General features: G+C 42.8%; 1 protein-coding gene across 2 annotated transcripts in view; it reads right to left on the bottom strand.

Moving 5' to 3' along the window:
* Nucleotides 1–23310, bottom strand: part of DOCK4 (dedicator of cytokinesis 4) — a 245094-nt gene that overhangs the window by 23516 nt on the left and 198268 nt on the right. For both annotated transcript variants that reach the window (XM_035128338.2, XM_035128339.2), the window contains exons 33-38: nt 21897–21992; nt 15176–15236; nt 10148–10241; nt 6402–6550; nt 4165–4251; nt 2930–3034 (exon numbers count right to left, since the gene is read on the bottom strand). In XM_035128338.2, the coding sequence (XP_034984229.2) occupies nt 2930–3034; nt 4165–4251; nt 6402–6550; nt 10148–10241; nt 15176–15236; nt 21897–21992 (592 nt within the window). The remainder of the gene's footprint in view (nt 1–2929; nt 3035–4164; nt 4252–6401; nt 6551–10147; nt 10242–15175; nt 15237–21896; nt 21993–23310) is intronic.

Genomic DNA, 23310 nt, shown 5'->3' with positions numbered 1-23310 from the left:
TTGAATTCCTATCTATCTTGCCTGCTCTTTGCGTCAGACTGCTAGCATCAGACAAGACAGTCATCCGGCCTTGATAGCTTAGCAGGGCATTCTGTCTTGCTCTTGAATGTTTTTATTACACTTTGGCCCACTTTGGTGCACAGACGCCGAGGAAAAAAGGAAAGCATTTTAAGAAGCATTTTAGGGCTATGGGGGGCTAAGCCATACAATCAGAATTATACAATGCAAACTATATGATCAGATTTAGCTCAATAACACAATTGGCAAATCTCTCCCTTCAATATAGTTACTCATCTCCTTGGCAGTAAGACAGTGCATTGGGTTTTAAGGATAGGAAGAGATCACCACTACTGAGCAGTGATCTGAAGTTATGGGGGGAAGCTTCCCATGTCTTTAAAGACAAAACATATGGGGCAGCAGTGGAGGCACCAAAGGCAGGAGATGGGCATATCTACATGGTGCTAAGTCCACAATGGGTTTTCCTAGGTAGTCAGTGGCTGTGCATCTGGAGTACAAAATTCAGCAATCCCCTTGCTTCTACCATGGACCTATGACTCTGCTGTTAAGAGTCTTTTCCTTCAGTTGCCACTCGCTGGTGACAGCGTTTTCTAATGCCTTTCTAGCCATTGTCCCAGATCAGCAGCCACCGCTGGTGCCAGGATTTGGAAGGCTCATGAATGGCTCAATAGCTGTGCTACTGATACTAAAAGATCTCTTTCCACTCCAGTTCCCTGTATCTCAGATCAGTAATGCTCCACTTGCACAAGAACCTCACTAATTCTATATTTAATTTCCCTACGTTCAGTGTGTTGTAAATAATATATGCCTTTGGCACTTCCATATATATATATATATATATATATATATATATATATATATATAATCTCGTAGCAAAGCAATTCACTGGGTTTCTCCCCATACATCTTTATGGTGGTTCTCCAGGATTTGATGATACAATTATCTTGAAAACAACCAGACACAAACAATTACCAACTTGACAACTATAGGAGCATGGACCATGTAGAATTCTTATTATTTACAATCGAACCACTTCACGTTGCTATGGGAGCCGAAAAGATTCCTTGAAGGAGATAAAAATACCACACCTCGAGTAAACCTTGTATTCCTGGAATGGCTTACAAAAGGATTCAGAAATTGGCATTGATCTAAAAGTCTGTGTTTGAGGGACCCTGTAAATTGCTGCAGACATAATCACTCTGCAAGATTATTACTATTGTTCCTCTTTATCACTATTCTTCTTCTTTCGTTAGTTCATTGCCCCATATACCTCAAGGGTCTCAAGGCAACTTACATCAATAAAATGGAATCATAGGAAAACACGTACAATAAGACACAAATGTGCATGAATACCCAAGCATTAAAATCTCCAGTTTCTAGCCTACTTACACTATGCTCCACCATTAAAACAACCAGCTAAAGAATAACAATGAAATTTCAGCAGCAGAAAAAGCATCAACCACCAAATGCCAGGGGGTAAAGCAAAGTCTTGGCACAGGACCAAAAAGATGACCATGTTTGCATCAGACAGGCTACCCTGGAGAGAGCAGTTCACAGCTGGTGGACCACTACTGACAAGTTCCTCTCTCCTGTCACCACCCTCTGCACTTTTGCCGCAGGGGCCACTGAGAGGAGGGCCTCTGATGATGGCCCGAGGGTAAAGGCAGGTTCATCTGGAGAGAGACATTCTGGAAAGTACTGAGGCCTTGAGCCGTGGAAGGTTTCATAGGACAAACCCAGAACATCCAATTGTGCCCAGTCATGTACTGAAAGGCAGTGCAGTCTTGCTAGAACCAGTGTTATGATTTCCAACCATCTGGGCCCCATTAGCAATCTGGATGCAGGATTATGCTTCTTTTGTCACATTTGAGCTTTTAACTGACTTACCGTCCCAAGTAACTCAAATTATTTAATACCTCTGTTGCTGTTTATGAACTGACTAATGGAACTACAGAAGGCAAACACTGCAACAAAATCAAATTACTTCTAAGACAACACCTAAGAGAATATGATGTGTCATGTTACTTTTAGTAAGTGTGTGGGTGGGTGTCTGTCTGTATATTCCATTGCACTCACCCAGCAATGTGGGGACCCCCAACTTTCATATGTGATATGGTGAGAGAACTGAGAGAGCAGCCTGCATAAAGTAGGTAGGTGGGATGGCGATTGCATGCTCACTTTTCCCTCATTAAAGCTATATATCAGAATCAAAGAGGGGAAAAATGGAGGGAAGGCATAGCCTCAATGAAACTAAAGGTTATTGGAACTTCTTTGATCTTGAAGTTCATGCCAATGACCTGAATGACCACAGGGGAGTATTCCTCTCCTATTCATTTAAAATGGGGAGGCTTCATGAATCACAGTTGACCCTGTCACACACCTTTAAGCTCCTAGATAGTCTGAGATGCTGTAAGCCTGATTCCTATATGTTTTGGGGAAGGGCTTTAGCTCAGTGCTAGAGCATCTGTTTTGCATGCAAAAGGTCCCAGATTCAGTCCCCAGCATCTCCAGGTAGCATTCGGAGAGCTACTGCCAGTCACCATTGGCAATACTGTACTGAGGTAGGTGGATCAATGGTCTGACTCTCTATAACAGGCATCCCCAAACTTCAGCCCTCCAGATCTTTTGGACTACAATTCCCATCTTCCCCGACCACTGGTCCTGTTAGCTAGGGATCATGGGAGTTGTAGGCCAAAACATCTGGAGGGCCGCAGTGGTATTGATGAAATCAGGAATTTATGTCTGCATGGTGAAGCACGATGGCCTTATAGCTGGGGTGTGTGTGTGTGACCTTATAGCTGGGGGAAAGAGCATTATTTAGTGCTCTGCTTCAGACGGCAAAAGGTTTTGAGCTAGCTCAGTCATGAATTAAGGCCTTAGTGCAACATAAGTAGATACATTATATACTCACTCGTAAGAAAAAGGGAAACTTCTTCCCATAGAATCCAACTCGGAAAAACTCTGGCTCCAAACGTTGTTGATCCATAATTTTATCATACAAAGAAGCTTCCATCACCTGAGTAAGATCAGATTGAAAATAAACAAATCAGATAAGCAATATCAACAGCTAAAATGCAACCAAGGTAAATGAGAGTTCCTCAGCCCACATAAAGATACTTGAATGTATCTTTCAACTTGTGCTTATCTGCTTTGGTCAATATACAATTGGAATTATATTGACAGGAGGACAAATTGAACATGAGGGGTAGCACAGTGTTTGTAGAATTAACAGAAGTGTTACTTAACGATCATGGTTTAGTGTTCAGAGATTCATCAGTCTAAATATAATCAATGTGGAAGGCAGAATTGTACTGTGGTTTAAAAACGAAATTAGAGTAGGAAAAGTATTGAAGTTGATGATGCTTGGCAAATGCAAAGTACAATCCTGCCTCAACCTGGCACAATGTGTCTTGGCTTGAATTGGCCTGATTCATGTGTTTTTTTGCCAGGATTTTAAGTAAGTTAGTTAAGAGTTTGGGCATGGCCAGTAGCATTTTAATCCCCTACCCTGCGTGATATGGAATAGGTCTGTTGATCAATCTGCTGTTGAAAATGTTGATTTTAGTAGAAATGGGAAAAGAAATGCATTGCCACATGTTATTTATACACAACTAGCATAGCGACTATTGTTTGGCTTCCCAGATGAAGTTTATTAATGTATATAAATGGTTAGTAGTACTATTCTAAGTCTATGGCGAAATAAGTCCCATTGAGTTCAGAAGCCTGCAGGTGAGTGGATATAGGATTGCAGTCTCAATATAATACAGGGACTACACTGCAATTGCATACACTGCAATTCACAAAAATAACAGAGCATTTGAACTATGCTTTAAAATAACATAGAAGTGTGAGTGTCTTTGCTTTCCCTTTTTGCAACAATCTGACCCAAGCAAACATGTATGTTAGAATAACAAATGTAGCTTTTCCATTTATTCGCTCTTTCTAGCTATAGCCCTCTAGAACAGGGATTGCTAGGTTGTAAGAACCTGTTGTAAAAAAAAGATTAAGTCAAAACAAAACAAAACATGAGCATCATAGTTTCAGCATGAAAGTTTCAGTGGGGAAAATTAAATTGCTGCCTTGCTGACTAAACAAAAGCCAGTTTTATACTGATTCTTAATGGCCAAATACATCTATCTCCATTACCCGCATCTTGCTGAGGTTTCTGTAGTCGTAATAGGTTTCATACTGCTCAGCGATCTTCCTGCATAAGATAATGCCATTCTCCCAGCACTGTAGACAAGCAAGAAAAAAGGAATGTTCGGCAAAGAGAAGGATCTTAAATGCTTTTTAGTTGTTTCAAACAGAGTTTCAAGTGTCCCAGTTGGCAGTACAATCTAGCATTAACCAGCGCTTTCAGAGAACATTAACCAACAGGCAGAAAACAGCTGCTTATGAGAACTGACAATATGGTATTATAAAGCCTCTTCCTTTTTGGGATTGGCGAACTGCACTCACAGGTACTGAGAGCACTTGTCGTACAAAATAAACCCAAATCACATGACAGCAGCTGTCAAGAATCAATTCCACAGCACCATTCCTAGAATAGGAACTTTTTTGGGTGCTGGGGGGTTAAGGTTCTCTTTTGGTTTCAATTCCACAGCACTATTATTCAAATAGGAACTTTTTAGGGTTCTTAAAATCTAGGTCTGTTAAACTTGAGTTCCGCAATTACTGCCAATGCTAGTTGTGGAAGAAAACTGTGAGTACATTAATTACTATTCAGCCAATGGCATGGTTCACACACTACATTAAACCATAGCTTAAAATAGACTATGGTTTAACTCACAAAACTGCTTTCCTCCTACCCTACTCCTGGCTGCTGTGCCGGGAAGGAAAGAAGCCAGAGCAATGTGTGAACCAAGGCTTCTCTCCAAACAAACCACTTCTCTCCAAACAAACCATGGCCAATCAAGTTGAGCATCATGCTCTCACAGTGGCCAGTCAGATGCCTATGGAAAAGTGCAAGAGCCTTCGCCCCTCCTGTGGATTCCAGCAACTGGCATTCAGAAGTATTACGGCCTCCAACTGTGGAGGCAGAGCACAGCCATCGTGGCTAGTAACCATCTTGATAGCACATGGGGTGTGCTCATCAAGAAACAGACTCCCCAAGGCTCCATGGCCATTTGAAACCAGCAGCATTGCTCTCCTTTGAAAAGGACACAACAAAAAGTAAATGTCCAATCAAAATATGATCATTAAATCAAATATATATTCAAAAATCTACCCATGCCATTGGGAATACGCAAAGTTTAAACCTGTATCAGCCTAGAATAGGAGGGGGAAAACCCACCAGTTTTCAGCTAGGCAAACTGGCTGAGATGCTTGCTAATGTACAAACAGTTGGTTTAAGCAAGCTATGAATGGACTGCTTACAGGCGCAGACTCTGCTTGGATAAATATGATAATATATGTATACAGTGGTACCTCGGTTTATGAACTAAATCCGTTCCGGAAGTCCATTCTTAAATCGAAACCATTCTTAAACTGAGGCGTGCTTTCCCCAATGAGGCCTCCTGCCACCGATGCCTTTCCATCATTCGGATTTCATTCTTAGACCGAGGTAAATTTTGCAAACCGGGACACAACTTCCATTTTTGTGGAGTTCGTAAACCAAATAGTTCGTAAACAGGGCTGTTCTTAAACCGAGATACCACTGTATGGACTTTATACAAAATGTAGTAAGCTGTTAACATTTGCATAGGTATTAGGATAATAACACTATACCAATTTATAGAAAAATGTATGGGAACGTCATATATTGCATTTTTGCATATATATATATATATATATGCATACACACACACACACACACACACACACACACACACACACACACACACACACACACCAATATATGTATCTTTGTTGTTGTTTTCTTCCCCTCACCTTTCCTTCTTTTTTCTATATCAATTTATTTCTTTTAATTGAAATCACTTCAATAAAATATAAATATTTTTTAAAAGTCGGTTTAAGCATATGGTTGCATCACTTGAATGAGATTAAAAACTAGGTGTGCACTGAAATGTTCTATAGAATTGATTAATTCTCGTAGAACCGTAACACTGTTAAGGATGGTGGATGTCAACTAGCCCAATCCCTTGTTCAAGGCAGCCTTCTTAGTGCAGGATGAAACTACTGGCCCCTGCTTAAATAACTGCAGAAAAGGCATTTAAGAGGCATAGCAATTTCCAACCTCAGATTTCATATGAGAATTTTTTTAAAAAAGGACAACTCACTTTGTATAGAAAAGTGCTATATATTATATATCAACAGTGAAAAATATATCAACTGCAAACCAGTTTGATTAAGAATCAGTTTGGTTCAATAAGAAAACAAACAGAAAACACCACCACCAAAATGTGGTGACGAAACCCACTTACTTTCCCCCGGTCAAAGTTCTGGATGATAGTGAGATGAAGGTATTCTTTGCGCTGCCACTCGGTCTGCATGGGATAGTTCAGAAACTCTCTCAGCGGCCGTTCCGACCATTCCAACAGCTCGTCATACAGCAAGAGCGTGTATGCAGCCTCTGTTGGGTGTTAGAAGTAAACAGGAAGAAAATCCTAGTGGGCACATATTTTCATGACGAATGGCACAGGCAAGCAGAACTGATAATTTCAGCTCTTGCCTGGAAAACAGACACACTGGAGGAAATATATGTAACAGTTTCATGGGTCAGCCTGCTTAGAGCATCCATGCAAAGGGCTGGTGGACAACGGAAGTATAAATAGAACCAAGGTGCCTGATTCACCTTTGAGGCACACAGATCAACTGGCGGGGTGTGGGTGGGTGTCCTCAAATCTGCTGCAGATTCACTAGAATAGATCTGGATAAAGCTTTCCCTCCATCTTGCTCACTGACTGCTGGACTGAACAAGTCCACAGTTGCATTTCCTATGGGCCACTTTCAAAGATACCAGCTGCTGTTCTGCCCACATGAAGGTATTGTGGGATACCGTTTGCAGAGACGTTGATCTTGCAAGCTTTTAACACATTGTCCATGTTAATCAGTAGGTTCTTCTTAATGAGAGGCCAAAACACCTGGAATGTCTGGGCAGGTAGCCAGGAGCTACCACCAGTTTGCATTTCTCAGAGAGCCCTCCAACAGCTAGGTACCCTTAATTATATGTGGTTCCATGTGGACTTTCCACGTGGTGTCATTTTCTTGACAACCGTGCTGCCCTGTTATCAGAGAGATACTTGATCATTCGAGGCTGCCTTATCTTGGAACCTCCGGAGAATAATATTGATAAATTCAACGGTACCAATTAATTAACTATTTTGTATTTAGGGCTATATATATAGATACAGAGACATACACATGCATGGGCAATGAAGAGATGCCACAGCAATCTCCCATACAGACTCTGGCATAACATACTAAAAATGAAAAAAAGAAATCTGCAAGCCCCTCATTTGCTATGATGTAACAAGGGACCCAGATGGCGCTGTGGTTAAACCACTGAGCCTAGGGCTTGCTGATCAGAAGGTCGGCGGTTCGAATCCCTGTGACGGGGTGAGCTCCCGTTGCTCGGTTCCAGCTCCTGCCAACCTAGCAGTTCGAAAGCACGTCAAAATGCAAGTAGATAAATAGGAACCGCTACAGCGGGAAGGTAAACGGCGTTTCCATGTGCTGCTCTGGTTTGCCAGAAGTGGCTTTGTCATGCTGGCCACATGACCTGGAAGCTATACGCCGGCTCCCTCGGCCAATAATGTGAGATGAGCGCGCAACCCCAGAGTCGGTCACGACTGGACCTAATGGTCAGGGGCCCCTTTACCTTTTTAACAAGCAAGTTAAACTATCTTTCAGAGCACGATTTCTCTTTCATGGCAATATTCAAAAATTTAGAATGATAACAATAGTAAATAAAATCATTCAATTGAAAACACATTTCACCCATTAAAAATCAGTAGTACCAATTAATTCATAGCAGGTTTTACCTGTAAAATACAGGTTGAAATAAAAATGTCATAGGAGTTTGTTTTTAAACAAACCAATAATGCTGTAGCTACAGGGGTTTCCAGGGAGATAGAGTTCAACAGATAAGAAGCCACCACTGGGGGGGGGGAAACAAAAGACACAACTGCCCCTGATACCCAACAGTCTGGAGTATATACTTGTATATACTCAATCTGACTCTTCAGGGGGACTGCAGGCTATACACTGATATCCAGATCAGCAGATTTCTCAACCCACCAGATTTCTGTTTTGAATATTACTCATACTAAAGAAACAACTGAAAATTATACAAATCCCCCCACAGGAAAATAAATCCTAAGGAAACCTAACCGGTGGAAATCATGCTGTGAAAAGCAATGTTTTCTTGGTAGAAGGTCAGAAAGTTTATAAGAAATAAAGAATGCAAATAGATAAATATCAGTTCTCAGAAGGGAGTACACCAGCACAGTCTAGGTTAAATGTGTCAAGCACTGCCGCTGTTTAAGCATCAGCTGCAGACATAGTCTCTTGAAAACACATCCACGATGCTTAGCAACCCAATTTGCAATTGTCACCCAGGAGCAGCATTGGCTGCCAGCTGTTCGAGGGAAGATTTAAACTTGACATTAAAAAGGAGTGGGTTTTGCCAAGAAATATTGGCACGTAACACTGGCCACAGATACAATCATGCAAAACTAGCAGCATCTATGGATTCCAATTATATCATTTCTCTCCAACAAAGATCACTAATAATCTAGAAGAAGAAGAAGAAGAAGAAGAAGAAGAAGAAGAAGAAGAAGAAGAAGAAGAAGAAGAAGAAGAAGAAGAAGACGTTATTATTTATACCCCGCCCATCTGGTTAGATTTCCCCAGCCACTCTGGGTGGCTTCCAATCGAATATGAAAAGCAATACAGCATCAAACATTAAAAAGTTCCCTAAACAGGGCCGCCTTCAGTTGTCTTTTAAAAGTAAAACAGTTGCTTATTGCCTTGACATCTACTGGGAGGGTGTTCCACAGGGTGGGCGCCACTACCTAGAAGGCCCTCTGCCTGGTTCCCTTTAACCTCACTTCTCACAGTGAGGGAACCGCCAGAAGGCCCTCGGTGCTGGACCTCAGTGTCCGGGCAAAACAATGGGGGTGGAGACGCTCCTCCAAGTATACAGGACTGAGGCCGTTTAGGGCTTTAAAGGTCAGCACCAACACTTTGAATTGTGCTTAGAAACAGACCGGGATGGTACGCTTAATGGTAAAAGTAAATCACTTTGATTCCAGGGAGCACGTTCTCAATATCTAGGGATGCTGATAAACGAAGCCACTTCTGAAGTGGGATCATTTCTACTCCATTTCCATTTTTTATTTAAAACAAAGGAAGACCTGGCAGCTAAGTCTGCCAGGAAGAAGTTACTCACTTTCCAAGTGAGGACCTGCTGCAGTACAGATACAAGTGACTACATGTCTCACCTACAGAGAGGCTCCTATTACACATGCCTTAATGGTCCTGTTAGCTTTTTATGTTACAGGTTGGTGCCTTAGGTGGTCAGATGCAAGATTCTCAGTACTTCACACTACAGCTGGAAGGTGCCAAAAGTTCCCTCCTGTTTGGTCCTCCTTTGTCCCTTGTTTGAGCAAACCAAAGGTTGTTCTTACTCAAGGCAGGCCCAACCATTGAGGAGGACACCCTAGGCAGCTGGCTTTGGATATCATAAAAGGGCAGAGAATTGTTGGGCTATTTAATATTGTATTTTTTTTTACTGCCAGGGAGGGTAGCTTGTGGGAATCCCCCTGCCCCACAAGTTAACTGACCTTGTATACAAAGTACCTCAACTTGGATGCAGGAAGAGCAGGCACAATCTGTTGCTCTGCCTCAAGCATAATATTCTGGGGGCTTGCTCCTGCTATTACCTCTGCATCCAAACCATATTTTGCATCCAAACTAGGGATTGAAATCTAAATAGCCATTTCAATTGGTGGCTTGGAGATACCACCAACTTTAAGGAGTATCTGAGAAGATAAGATCAGTTCCCATGTAGGCGTACACGACTCTACCTTGCTATATCCAGCTTTTTCCAGAAAATATAGATGCCAGCTTGAGACACAGGAGGAATTCCTGCACCTATTTATTCCACTAATCTGCTTCCATGTCTCAAAACATATTTTATACCCAGATTATTTGGTGAGTTATTTACCTGTAAAGTTTTGCGCTTTAAGGTGCAGATCATACAGTTTATGTATATATCGAATATACATCTCCTCCTTATTCAATTCTGTCTTGTAAAAATTCTGGAATAAAAACACATTGCAATGCAAGATAGTTATAAAAAGACAAGGTAGCAACATTTATCTATGCCTTTTAACCTATGCCTGATCTTTCTCTCTCTCTCTCGAAAACCATTCCTTATCAGATACCAGAAAAGCTTTGCAATCAAGAAAAAACCGTTTTTGTGAAATGTTGTGATGAATCTCAAGCAGTCATTTTAGTCTTTTAAAACAAAAAAAGGTGTTACTTTAAAAAGGGAGGCAAATGTAAAAAAAAAAAAGAGAGGAAAATGTGTGATATTGGTAACAAAATGAATTAAAACGTAAGTAAGGAGTTGGGAATGGGGTGCAATGATGCTGCAAAATGTATGTTTTCAGAAATCTACATCGATTCTTATAGGTAATTATTTTCCATGGGTTTGTTTACCTCTGTGCACTGGGTAAAATCTAGCTTCTGTTATCCATAGTGTGGGACATTTGCTATACATATCCCTGGTGCTTTTTACTACATACAATGCCAGAATAACTGCCAATTGGTACCTCATTACACACTGATATTAGTATAATGTTGTAAATAAAGAGACTGAGAAAGATAAAGATAGTCATCACTAGTGCTCCAATCTGAAAATGGAAAAACATCATGATTCACCTATTCCTAATCTGTGACAAAATATTTCACATGGGGCCTTACATTTTAAAAAAATTATCTGCGAATTTCAAACTGATACTTGCTTTTTTTCTTCTTCTACTACTCTTTATATTATGTTCTTAGTCACTGTGAGAAATCAATGAAGCTAGGTTGATGGAGTATACATTTTAAAATAAATGTATTTCTATGGTTTTTTGCATTTAACAAATGTGCATGCATTTTAATAATCAGATACCCCTCAAGAAAAGAGGTGTTCAGGGAAACAATATTAAACACCTAATCTGGAGATGCTGCCATTTTGAATACAAATAGTTTAAAACGGTATCTGAGTCTCAGGTAAGTTGGAATGCGAAATCTGTATGGGTCTGGTTTGAATGAGTTTGTACTACCTTTGAACACACTGGATTTTCAAGGATTAAAAAAATAATGGTTCCTTGAGGCTGAAAGCAGCATACTGTACATCGTAGGCTCAAATCACATAGTTGTCCCAAGTGGGACACACTATATTGGAATTTATACCTAACTGTAATATCCAGACAAGAACATTTGGAAAAAATAAAAATAGGCAAATGTGCCTTGTCTGTGTTGTGGAAAGGATACACTCCCACACCAGGTATATCCACTTCTAGCATAGGGATTTGTTCAAATAGGGTCAAGGGTTTTTCAGATTTTGTACAGTGAGTTTGCTTTTACATGAATATTCCTCTACAGTAGGCAAATAAACTGTACCAATCTTTTAATGTAAATGTACAGGGTGCTGGTGCACATTGCTAAAAAGGTATTCCACTTCTCCCCTGCTCCTGTCAACACAATCAGAAAACAAGCCAGAGTTTGTTTTTAGCTGTGGTTTAATGTGATGTACAAACTGGATCAAAGGCTTGCATGTATGAACCAGCCTTCGCAGATAAAACAAGCATATTTTCTCAGAGTTGGTACATGTTAGACACAGCTAGTTCTAACTCTGCAAGAATCAAAGCACAGCACCTCAACTCATTTAGTCCAATCCCATTACAGAGAATGCAGTTGTTTTCTTTTTAGACATGGTAGTCAATAGCGCTAGTCTGGGCAAAATCATAACATATGAAATTCCCATAGCAAACTCTTCATGGACCACCTTGCCTAGAGGAAAGGGAAGGGGGGATGTAAAAATACATTCAAAGTGTGGGTCTTTAAATTACCGAACACTAAAAATGTATTGAATAGAGTGGCCACGTGTGCTGCTAGTTCTCTATTTGAAGACTTTTCTATAAATAGGCATTTGCAAATTTCATGCAAATGTGTGTCCTCTTTTGCAATGATACATTTCCTCCTTTTTGGCAATTTGCATATGGCCACCCTAGTTATTTAAATGCTGCTTGTCTCTGTAGTCATTCAAAATACAGATTCTTTCATCCTTCCTCCCAAAACAGAATGCTTTGAAAGATCAATGACTTATCACTCCATCTGGTGATATTAACAGAAATTTCCCTTCACATAGGATCTACGTCAGACACAAACAGCAATGCAAAGCATCGAAAGCAGCATTGGTGGGAAGAAGCTACGCAGCACTATGTTTGAGTGAAGCAGAACTACAGAGGTCAAGGACTCTGGTGAAGTGCAATGTTGTTGTTGTTGTTTAGTTGTTTAGTCATGTCCGACCGTTCGTGACCCCATGGACCAGAGCACACCAGGCACTCCTGTCTTCCACTGCCTCCCACAGTTTGGTCAGACTCATGTTGGTAGCTTCGAGAACACTGTCCAACCACCTTGTCCTCTGTCGTCCCCTTCCCCTTGTGTCCTCAATCCTTCCCAAAATCAGGGTCTTTTCCAGGGAGTCTTCTCTTATCATGATGTGGCCAAAGTATTGGAGCCTCAGCTCCTCACCACAGGTGTATTCAAAAGGAAGTTGCTGGATTGTAAAGCCATGCCTACATGCACATCAGGGGAATCTAATCTGAGGCATTTGGAGACATTTTCATTAAGTATTGTGAATGGTAAAGTATAGTCCACATTGATGGTTTCGAGGCAGAGAGATGAAAGGAATAGAGCAGCCTGAGCCCATGGATAAATAAAAAAGAAACAACAACTTGCAATTAAAGTGTCACCAAGGTGACATTTTTTTCTAAACCTGACAAGCTCTTGCTGTTAAGAAAATGGTTGAGAGCCTATTTGGCTCTTCATATAAAAAGCAAAAGTTTGGGCTTCTCAATAACAGTCTTCACTGAGTTCCTTTACTCCAGCTCCTATACTCATGGCAAAGAAATTCCTTTTGGATGAAAGATATGTATTTCTGTGGGCATTAGGATTCAAATAATGACTTGGAGATTGGAAGGGGCCACCATCTATTTCCGCAACTGGTAAAGCAGCAGTGGTAGGTCTGGATTTGGAACCTCAGACAAAAAAAATCCCCACTCAGCTCCAAAGTTTACTGGTCCACCATTGGTGGACAAATGGTATGCAGCCCATTTTCATGGAGCTTTTAGCAGGTTGAAATGTGCACCTGGTACGGGCTGATATGGTTTTGCTGACATTTGTTATATTAACTGTGCTCAGAAATTTTAGGCAATTTGAATCTCTTTTAGTATTTTAATTTGTGAATTAATTTTTGAATTTTTGATTTTATTGCTTCATCTTTTTGTAAACCGCTTTAAGGTTGTTGTTGTTGTTGTTGTTGTTGTTGTTGTTGTTTTACAGCCAAGCAGTGTGTAAGTTTGAGGAAATAAATTAATTAATGGAGGAGCAATCACACATGTCTACTCAGAAGTAAGCCTTATTGAGTTTACTCAGGTAAGTGTATATGCAAGGAGAGATAGCACCTTTCCAGGGGTGCACCCAGTATTGTGGAAGGCTTGACTTTAACGAAGCACAAAGGGTCTCGTCTCTTGCTCTGTGCTGATTGGTAAAAATATTGTTACACAGGCAGGCTTTTGCCTGCTAAGTATCTGCTGTAAATGCCATTTTATTTCTGTGGTTTCTGCCTTTTTTATTTTCAATGCATTTTAATGCCTTGTATTCAATGTATTTTATTGTGGTGTTTTAAATAATATTTTATGGCATTATTATTTTTAATTGTTGTAAGCTTCCTTCCCTGCATAGTTCCAAGGCAGTAGCAGATTCAGTGGCGGAGCATATTCCTGCACTGACCAGGGCGAGTACACTCCCGAGGGGGGGGCACAGAGGATACCCTCCCAGGCGCTGGAATCTGGATAGCCATTCGGGTGCACCGAGCGATGCGAGCGCCATGCAGCTGGGAGTGGAGTGAGCTGCCGATGGCGGACATTCAGCGCACCACCCACCCGTGACTCCCAAGCCTCCCCCAGCTGCCAAAACGAAGGGAGAAGGGGGGAATGCCCCTGGCAAAGCTGTGCAGCTCCCCCCCCTTCTCCCGACGGCTCAGGGTAGGCTTGGGAGTTGCAGGCGGGCGGCGCACCAAATGTCACCCCCTCAGTGAAGACACCCAGGGAGGTCCAGCCCCACCACAACCGCTTCTTCCGCCCCTGAGCAGATTACAAGGGTCGGCAGAATTCTGCATTAAGTAGAAAAATGTTTTTATATCTTTTAGCCCCCGCTTTTATTGGCTGCTTTTGGTGAGACAAAAATATTAACAGAGGAGACAGCAACCATATCCTCTGACCTGGTGCCCTCTGAGGAAGGCTAGGATGCAAATGTGCTTGATTATCATAAGCCACTCTGTGGTCCTAAGGGATTAATGGTTGGGCAAAAATCTTACAATTACATCCATACAAATAAAATAATCACCCAACTAAACTTGAAATAATATACTTCCCCTAAATCATGCAGAAAGTTTTTTTAAAAAAGGAGGGGATATATCCCACTCTATCACACATTTCTCAGAGAGAAAATCACCCTTTGAAAAATATTATTTCACCTGTAGTTGGGAAAAGTTACGCAATTCCCTATCAATTGTAAAAACCAGAAAGGTTTCTGTCCTGTATAAGAAGAAGCAAGGATGTTGGAAGAAGTATCCCTGCTTCCTTTTCTCACTGCCAGCAAAGTAGCAAATGTGCTCAGAAGAATCCCACTTCTTCGGCTTCTTTCCCACCTGCCAGCTCATATAATTAGAGACACCCACCCACTACCCAAACCAGGCAGGACGACTGTATTTTTGCAGGCTTATCAATATATATTCAAATGCAACATGAATACTTTATGATTCTATAATAGGTTTTGAATTCATTAATTATGCAGTGGAAAGCGTGCTTTTAAATCCCAGTTTGGAAAGTAAGCTATTAAAAACACGCTCCTTATCTAAACATTCAGATCCTTAAAGTGGCATAGTTAAGATCTCCCAAAAGAAAGAGATACGCACCAGCAAGCTGACAGTACAGCCAATCTTTTTGCCATCCACTTCACCCATTTTCATGCAGTCCCTGGAGGGATTAAAAAAAATATTGTTTTAAAAAAAGAGACCAAATCATGTGAAGAAGAATTAATTATGCATGTTACATAAAACGATGTATCCAAAATAAATTCTGTTATTAACTGACTCAAATACACTATTTGATTCAAGAATGTATGACAGGTGGTACTCTCATTATGAAGCCTAATGCAAGAGAAGATCTCCAAGGGCCAAAGCATAGTTCAGGGTAAATCAACCTTAAACTGTAAATGCAATAACTGCAAAAATTCCACATCCATCCCTTGTCTGTTTCTGCCTTGATTATCTGCCCTTCTTCTGTTGTATAGATCAGGCGTGGGACAGTTTTTTTCCCCTATCAAGGGCCAATGACCCACAGAGAACAAACAATTGCAGGTATGTGTATCAATGTGAGCCAAAGCTCCAGTGTGTTCAACCCCAGAACCTGCAGGTTTCACTCCAAAATTGTTTTCAGTGCCAGATTTGAGCTCTAAAGCACGTGGAGCAGTAAACTTGAGAGTGCCTCTGAGAGCCTCCCACTACAACCAGGTGAGACTAATCTAAATGTGAAAAGTAAATGAATTCAGTTATTGGCAGAAGAAGTCCTGGAGTCATTCCCTGTTGTTGTTGTTTAGTCGTTTAGTCGTGTCCGACTCTTCGTGACCCCATGGACCATAGCACGCCAGGCACTCCTGTCTTCCACTGCCTCCCGCAGTTTGGTCAAACTCATGTTCGTAGCTTCAAGAACACTGTCCAACCATCTCATCCTCTGTCGTCCCCTTCTCCTAGTGCCCTCCATCTTTCCCAACATCAAGGTCTTTTCCAAAGATTCTTCTCTTCTCATGAGGTGGCCAAAGTATTGGAGCCTCAGCTTCACGATCTGTCCTTCCAGGGAGCACTCAGGGCTGATTTCCTTAAGAATGGATAGGTTTGATCTTCTTGCAGTCCATGGGACTCTCAAGAGTCTCCTCCAGCACCATAATTCAAAAGCATCAATTCTTCGGAGATCAGCCTTCTTTATGGTCCAGCTCTCACTTCCATACATCACTACTGGGAAAACCATAGCTTTAACTATACGGACCTTTGTCGGCAAGGTGATGTCTCTGCTTTTTAAGATGCTGTCTAGGTTTGTCATTGCTTTTCTCCCAAGAAGCAGGCGTCTTTTAATTTCGTGACTGCTGTCACCATCTGCAGTGATCAAGGAGCCCAAGAAAGTAAAATCTCTCACTGCCTCCATTTCTTCCCCTTCCATTTGCCAGGAGGTGATGGGACCAGTGGCCATGATCTTGGTTTTTTTGATGTTGAGCTTCAGACCATATTTTGCGCTCTCCTCTTTCACCCTCATTAAAAGGTTCTTTAATTCCTCCTCACTTTCTGCCATCAAGGTTGTGTCATCTGCATATCTGAGGTTGTTGATATTTCTTCCGGCAATCTTAATTCCGGCTTGGGATTCATCTAGTCCAGCCTTTCGCATGATGAATTCTGCATATAAGTTAAATAAGCAGGGAGACAATATACAACCTTGTCGTACTCCTTTCCCAATTTTGAACCAATCAGTTGTTCCATATCCAGTTCTAACTGTAGCTTCTTGTCCCACATAGAGATTTCTCAGGAGACAGGTGAGGTGATCAGGCACTCCCATTTCTTTAAGAACTTGCCATAGTTTGCTGTGGTCGACACAGTCAAAGGCTTTTGCATAGTCAATGAAGCAGAAGTAGACGTTTTTCTGGAACTCTCTAGCTTTCTCCATAATCCAGCGCATGTTTGCTATTTGGTCTCTGGTTCCTCTGCCCCTTCGAAATCCAGCTTGCACTTCTGGGAGTTCTCGGTCCACATACTGCCTAAGCCTGCCTTGTAGAATTTTAAGCATAACCTTGCTAGCGTGTGAAATGAGCGCAATTGTGCGGTAGTTGGAGCATTCTTTGGAGTCATTCCCTATTTGAGTCCAATGGCTCTGGCCAGCCGAGAGATTCAGGTTTCGAGCCTGGGCTGCTCCACAATCAGTGTGAGGAGATGACTCAGTGACCCAGGGCAGTGTTTGCACTCCCAGCATTCCAGGCTGCTCCTCCATAGCCAATGAATAGAGCAAAGGAATTAAAAGGATGGAGCTGGGCTCCTGCAGTTCCTCTGGTAGAACTGCAGGAGTCCAGAACTGAATGAAACAGGGGGATGCCAATTGGTTGCTGTGGAGCAGAGGTGGGGAACCTCAAGTTTAGGGGATAAATGCAGCTCTCCATGCCTCTCTTGGGATCTTTTCCAATACACATGCTTCCCTAGCCACAATGCATTTCCACAGGACGTGGGTGGTGCTGTGGTCTAAACCACTGAGCCTCTAGGGCTTGCCGACTGGAAGGTTGGTGGTTCGAATCCCCGCGATGGAGTGGGCTCCCATTGCTCTGCCCTAGCTCTTGCCAACCTAGCAGTTCGAAAGCAAACAGTGCAAGTAGATAAACAGGCACCATTGTGGCGTTTCCGTGCGCTCTGGTTTCCGTCGTGGTGTCCCGTTGCCTCAGAAGCAGTTTAGTCATGCTGGCCCATGTGGTAAATGGCGTTTCCGTGCGCTCTGGTTTCCGTCGTGGTGTCCCGTTGCCTCAGAAGCAGTTTAGTCATGCTGGCCACATGACCCAGAAAGCTGTCTGTGGACAAACACCTGCTCCCTCGGCCTGAAAGCAAGATGAGCGCCACAACCCCATAGTCGCCTTTGACTGGACTTAACCGCCCAGGGATCCTTTACCTTTTTGCCTTTATACAGGCCATAACCCTCACTGACCATGAATCACACTTTTCATGAGTGCTTTGGCTGGCTGGAATGTGTCCTGGAACTCTTTGTTTCTTGCATTCCAGGGTAAAAGACAATGAGGGGTGTGTGTGTGTTTGTGGTTGTTGTTGTTGCTGCTGTTGTTGTTGCCATTCATCTGTCTTGAGAAACAATAGAAGAGTGCACCATAGGGGTCAAACCCTTGGAGAGTTTCAGCACCTGCTGTGGTTGTAGAGACCAATATGGTAGAGACATGTTTCATTGCAGCCGGGGGAAGACGAAAGCGTCTGGTTTCACTGTTACAGATACACTATGGTGTTTCTTCTCTCTGCACTCCTCGCAGCAGTCATTTCTCCTCTGATCACTGATGTGGATGCATGGCACTCTGTCTCCAAGCACTGTGATCATCTGCAAGGGATTCCTACACTGTGGTGCTAATGTTGCCATCCTTCATGTCATGTCTGCAGACATCTTTATAACGCAGTTGGTCAGCTGATAGGTTCGGTGCCTGAAGCCAGCTCCCTGTAAAGCACAGCCTTGGGGATCCTGCCATCTTACACTCTGTGTACATGACCAAGCCAGCGTTGATGTCGCTGAGACAGAAGTGTAAACATGTTGAGAATGTAGGCTTTGAAGAGCACATCTTTGTTGAGACACTGTCCTGCCATGTGATACCCAAAATCTTCCTGACCCTGAACATACGGAAGGCAATGAGGTGTTGCTCCTGCCCAGTGCAAGTTTCATAAAGCAGTGTGCTCAACACACAAGCCCAGTAGACCTTCATCTTGGTCTTGGTCTTTAGCATGACATTATCTCAGCCATTGCTGTAGCTGCCTTGCCAATCCGCTTGTCTAACCTACTGTACAAAAGTAAATTCATCATTTGTTGCTCCGCATACTTTTTGCTTCTGACTCTGGCCACCACTGGCACATGCCATCTGTAAGGTTGCTGAAACAAGAATTCAGCCATTGGGCTGAGAAAAGATTCCCCACCCATGCCCCACAACAGGGTTTTCTAAACTTGGGTTTCCAACTGCTTTTGTACTACAATTCCTATCATCCCTGAACACTGGCCCTGCTAGCTAAGGATGATGGGAGTTGTAGCCCCAAAACAGCTGGAGACCCAAGTTTGGGAAACCCTGCCCTAGAAGGATACACTGCAGCTTCCATCCTAAATCATCTTTCTTTTTGTCCAAGCTAGTGGAGCTATGATACTAAACAATAATAAAAAATTTATAATAATTTTTATTTATACCCCACCCTTCTGGCTGGGTTTCCCCAGCCACTCTGGGTGGCTTCCAACAGAAAAATAACACACAGTAATCTATTAAACATTAAAAGCCTCCCTGAACAGGGCTGCCTTCAGATGTCTTCTAAAAGTCTGGTAGTTGTTTTTCTCTTTGACATCTGGTGGGAGGGTGTTCCACAGGGCGGGTGCCACTGCCGAGAAGGCCCTCTGCCTGGTTCCCTGTAACTTGGCTTCTCGCAGCAAGGGAACCACCAGAAGGCCCTCGGCACTGGACCTCAGTGTCCGGGCAGAACGATGGGGGTGGAGACGCTCCTCCAGGTATACTGGACCAAGGCCATTTAGGGCTTTAAAGGTCAGCACCAACACTTTGAATTGTGCTCGGAAACGTACTGGGAGCCAATGTAGGTCTTTCAAGACCAGTGTTATGTGGTCTCAGTGGCCGCTCCTAGTCAGCAGTCTAGCTGTCGCATTCTGGATTAGTTGCAGTTTCCGGGTCACCTTCAAAGGTAGCCCCACATTGCAGTAGTCCAAGCAAGAGATAACTAGAGCATGCACCACTCTGGCTAGACAGTCTGCAGACAGGTAGGGTCTCAGCCTGCGTACCAGATGGGGCTGATAAACAGCTGCCCTGGACACAGAATTGACCTGCGCCTCCATGGACAGCTGTGAGTCCAAAATGACTCCCAGGCTGCGCACCTGGTCCTTCAGGGGCACAGTTACTCCATTCAGAACCAGGGAATCCTCCACACCTGCCCACCTCCTGTCCCCCACGAACAGTACTTCTGTCTTGTCAGGATTCAACCTCAATCTGTTAGCTGCCATCCATCCTCCAACCGCCTCCAGGCAATCGCACAGGACCTTCACTGCCTTCACTGGTTCTGATTTGAAAGAGAGGTAGAGCTGGGTATCATCCGCATACTGATGAACACCCAGCCCAAACCCCCTGATGATCTCTCCCAGCGGCTGCATGTAGGGGGAGAGGACAGAACCCTGAGGCACCCCACAAGTGAGAGCCCAGGGGTCTGAACACTCATCCCCCCCCCACTTTCTGAACACGGCCCAGGAGGAAGGAACGGAACCACTGTATAACAGTGCCCCCAGCTCCCAACCCCTCTAGATGGTCCAGAAGGATGTTATGGTCAATGGTGTCAAAAGCCGCTGAGAGATCCAGCAGGACTAGGAAACAGCTCTCACCTTTGTCCCTAGCCCGCCGGAGATCATCAACCAGTGCGACCAGGGCAGTTTCAGTCCCATGATGAGGCCTGAATCCCGACTGGAAGGGATCCAAATGGTCCCCTTCTTCCAGACGTGTCTGGAGTTGTTCAGCAACCACTCGCTCAATCACCTTGCCCAAGAATGGAAGATTGTCCATGGGCAAGAGTTTGTTCAACCCCTTGTCAACTGGAAGACCTAAGTGGTAAGAACTGATCCTCTCCTCTTCTGTAAAGCATCATATACATGCACTAGCTTTGTTTGTTTAATAATAATATAAATCCCACCATATATACCCAAGCATCTTTCTGTATCTACACTGTAAATCCTTAATAACCTGGTTATCTTATGAAATTGAAAGCAAGGACAACAAATATGGTTCTGTGCTCGGTCCCCGCAGTAGAAAGGAGTTATTGTGCAGGGTAGCGATTTGATTCTTGCCTCTGTCATATACCCTTGAGGGGGCCTTAAGCAAGCCTGATTCCTGCCCACCCCACCCCTCAATCTGCAACAAGGATGTGCTGCACAGGGCCACAGCAAAGATTACAACTATAGAAAGAAGAAATGCAAAGCAAAGGTGAGCTGCAATATGATATTCACCACTCAACCAATGCCTGGAACTGCTATCAAACTAAACAGACTACTGTACCTGCAAGACTGGTATCACCAAAGGAAAAGCTGGACAGATGTGGACTCTTCTTTTCTTTGGATTCAAGTTATCCATGGCTTACATGAAAAATTTAGACTAGCGCTACCTGCCTCCTACATCTTTCGTCTGCTCTGTCTAGTTGCCATCACGTTTTCAGGCCACAGATGGCCTCTCTCTATGCCAAATGTGCAGAACCTAAGACAATTCGTCCTCAATTCTTGGCTGTGTCTGTTGCCACAGCTCCTACAGATGTCAAAAGTGAGGAAGGGGTTGCAATGCATCCTGTACATTAATGTGCAGTAAGATGTGCATTAAGACCCAACCTGACACTGGCAATATGCCTGATGGAAATATGCCATCAGACCTAGTGCACAGCTGCGGTGCACATTAGTGCAACATTATGGCTGATTTGCACTAGCATAAGAGTCATTCTTAGAGCTGATCTACATATGCAGAACCATGGCATTCTACTAATGTTCTGTGATTTATTTATTTTTTGGTGGGAGAACCTTTTACATAGAAAACTATTGTGTCAGGAAAGTGGTGAGATCTCTTCTTCCTGGCACATAAGCTTTCAACAGGCAAGGATAATTTTGTGTGGGTGGGGTGGGGTGGGGGAGGAAATCAAACATGTGGCTTACCCTCTTGTACCCTGCATTGAATTATGAACTCCCGAAAACTTGGTATCTGATATTGTATGTGTGCTTTCATATTCTAGCTACTGATAATTTTCTCGAAGGAATGCTGGCACCAGACTTTCAGACCATGGCATATTTCTTGCTATAAATCATGCAGCAATTGCTCACCTGTAGTCCAGCAGTCTCTCCATAAGACGGGTTACAGTGGCGATTAATGAAACGCCACTTTCTCTCCATGTTTCGCGTTCAATTTTCTTCAGCAAGCTGGAAGGAATGAACCCAGGGCAAAATATCAGCATTTATTTTTACCGGTCTCCATAACAACCAATTTATACTCAAAGGTACCCAAAAATGCCTTAGCAGTATCTGCTCATTCACAGATTTTATTATTATTTTTATTATTTCCTTCAAACAAAGCACAATTGCAAATATTCTCTTACCTGGGATAAGGACCAAAGAGTGGAATTCTACTCCAGGAAGCATTGACAAGGCAAATTGAATTTTTTTTAGGTTAGCCAACTTCAAGACAACACACACAGAGAGAGCATCCTATTTTCCAAATATATCTAGACATCTCACAACCTTTACACACAGAAGATTCGGGATTTATTGCATGCTCACCCCTTTGTGCTATTCATTAGACCTGTATTTCAACATCAAGAAAAGAAACTGAAGATTTTGTTACCTAGAAGAGAGCATTTCCCATCTCACTGCTTCCCTTTCGATGAGATTTCAAATCTTCTCAATGTAGGATTTTTCCCCCTCCGTACTTTAGTCGACAGTAGTTCTGCACCCACACAATTTACTGCATTGTAACTGCCACAGGAAAAGCCTTTTCCTGAGGAGGATTTTTTTTTCTTTTTTAACCCAAACACTTTCCTTTCGCTTGGTGTTATTTATGCATTTCAATCTCATTCATTTAACTGTTAAATAATTGATAGCTTCTTGGTGGCAAATGTTAGCCAAATGCACCAGGTCAGTTAGAATTGAAAGGTTCTGAGCCCAGCAATAATAAGAAAATACAGAAATAGAACCACTGGCAATAATACCAATGAGCAATGGCTAGCATTTGCTTCGTTTCTAAAAATGAGAGGGGCTGGGGGTTGTTCCGGAAGTCCTTTTCCCAAGTCTAGATGCATGCAAGCCTCAGAAGGGCACATGGCATATGCTCACAGAGACTTTGTCCTTCAGGATTGCCTCTCACATTCCAAGGCTGAGCCCTAGAATCCTAGAGCTGCCCAAAGGTGATTCCACAAGCGCTCAAGACCCCATCACAACTATGCCTTTTGCTGAAGTCCCTTGGGAGAAGCTTTGAAATGTTTTGATGTTAATAGCACAGGTATCCTCCAGGGACGAGTCCCCCTCCCACAAATCATAAACAAGGATTCTAGGTTTTTTAAGGTGTTTTAGGCATTTGTAGATTTGTAGACCTCTCCCTCCCTCTCCTGCTCTCTCTCTCTCTCTCTCTCTCTCTCTCTCTCTCTCTCTCTCTCTCTGTGTGTGTGAAACTAGTTGCTCCCCCATTCCAGTTCCCCTGCCTTTGACTGAATCCTGAGGATCTGTATAGTTACTGGTAGTACCA

Source organism: Zootoca vivipara, chromosome 10 (genome assembly GCF_963506605.1).
Source record: "Zootoca vivipara chromosome 10, rZooViv1.1, whole genome shotgun sequence".
Taxonomy (NCBI): domain Eukaryota; kingdom Metazoa; phylum Chordata; class Lepidosauria; order Squamata; family Lacertidae; genus Zootoca; species Zootoca vivipara.
This window is presented reverse-complemented; position numbering and strand designations above follow the sequence as displayed.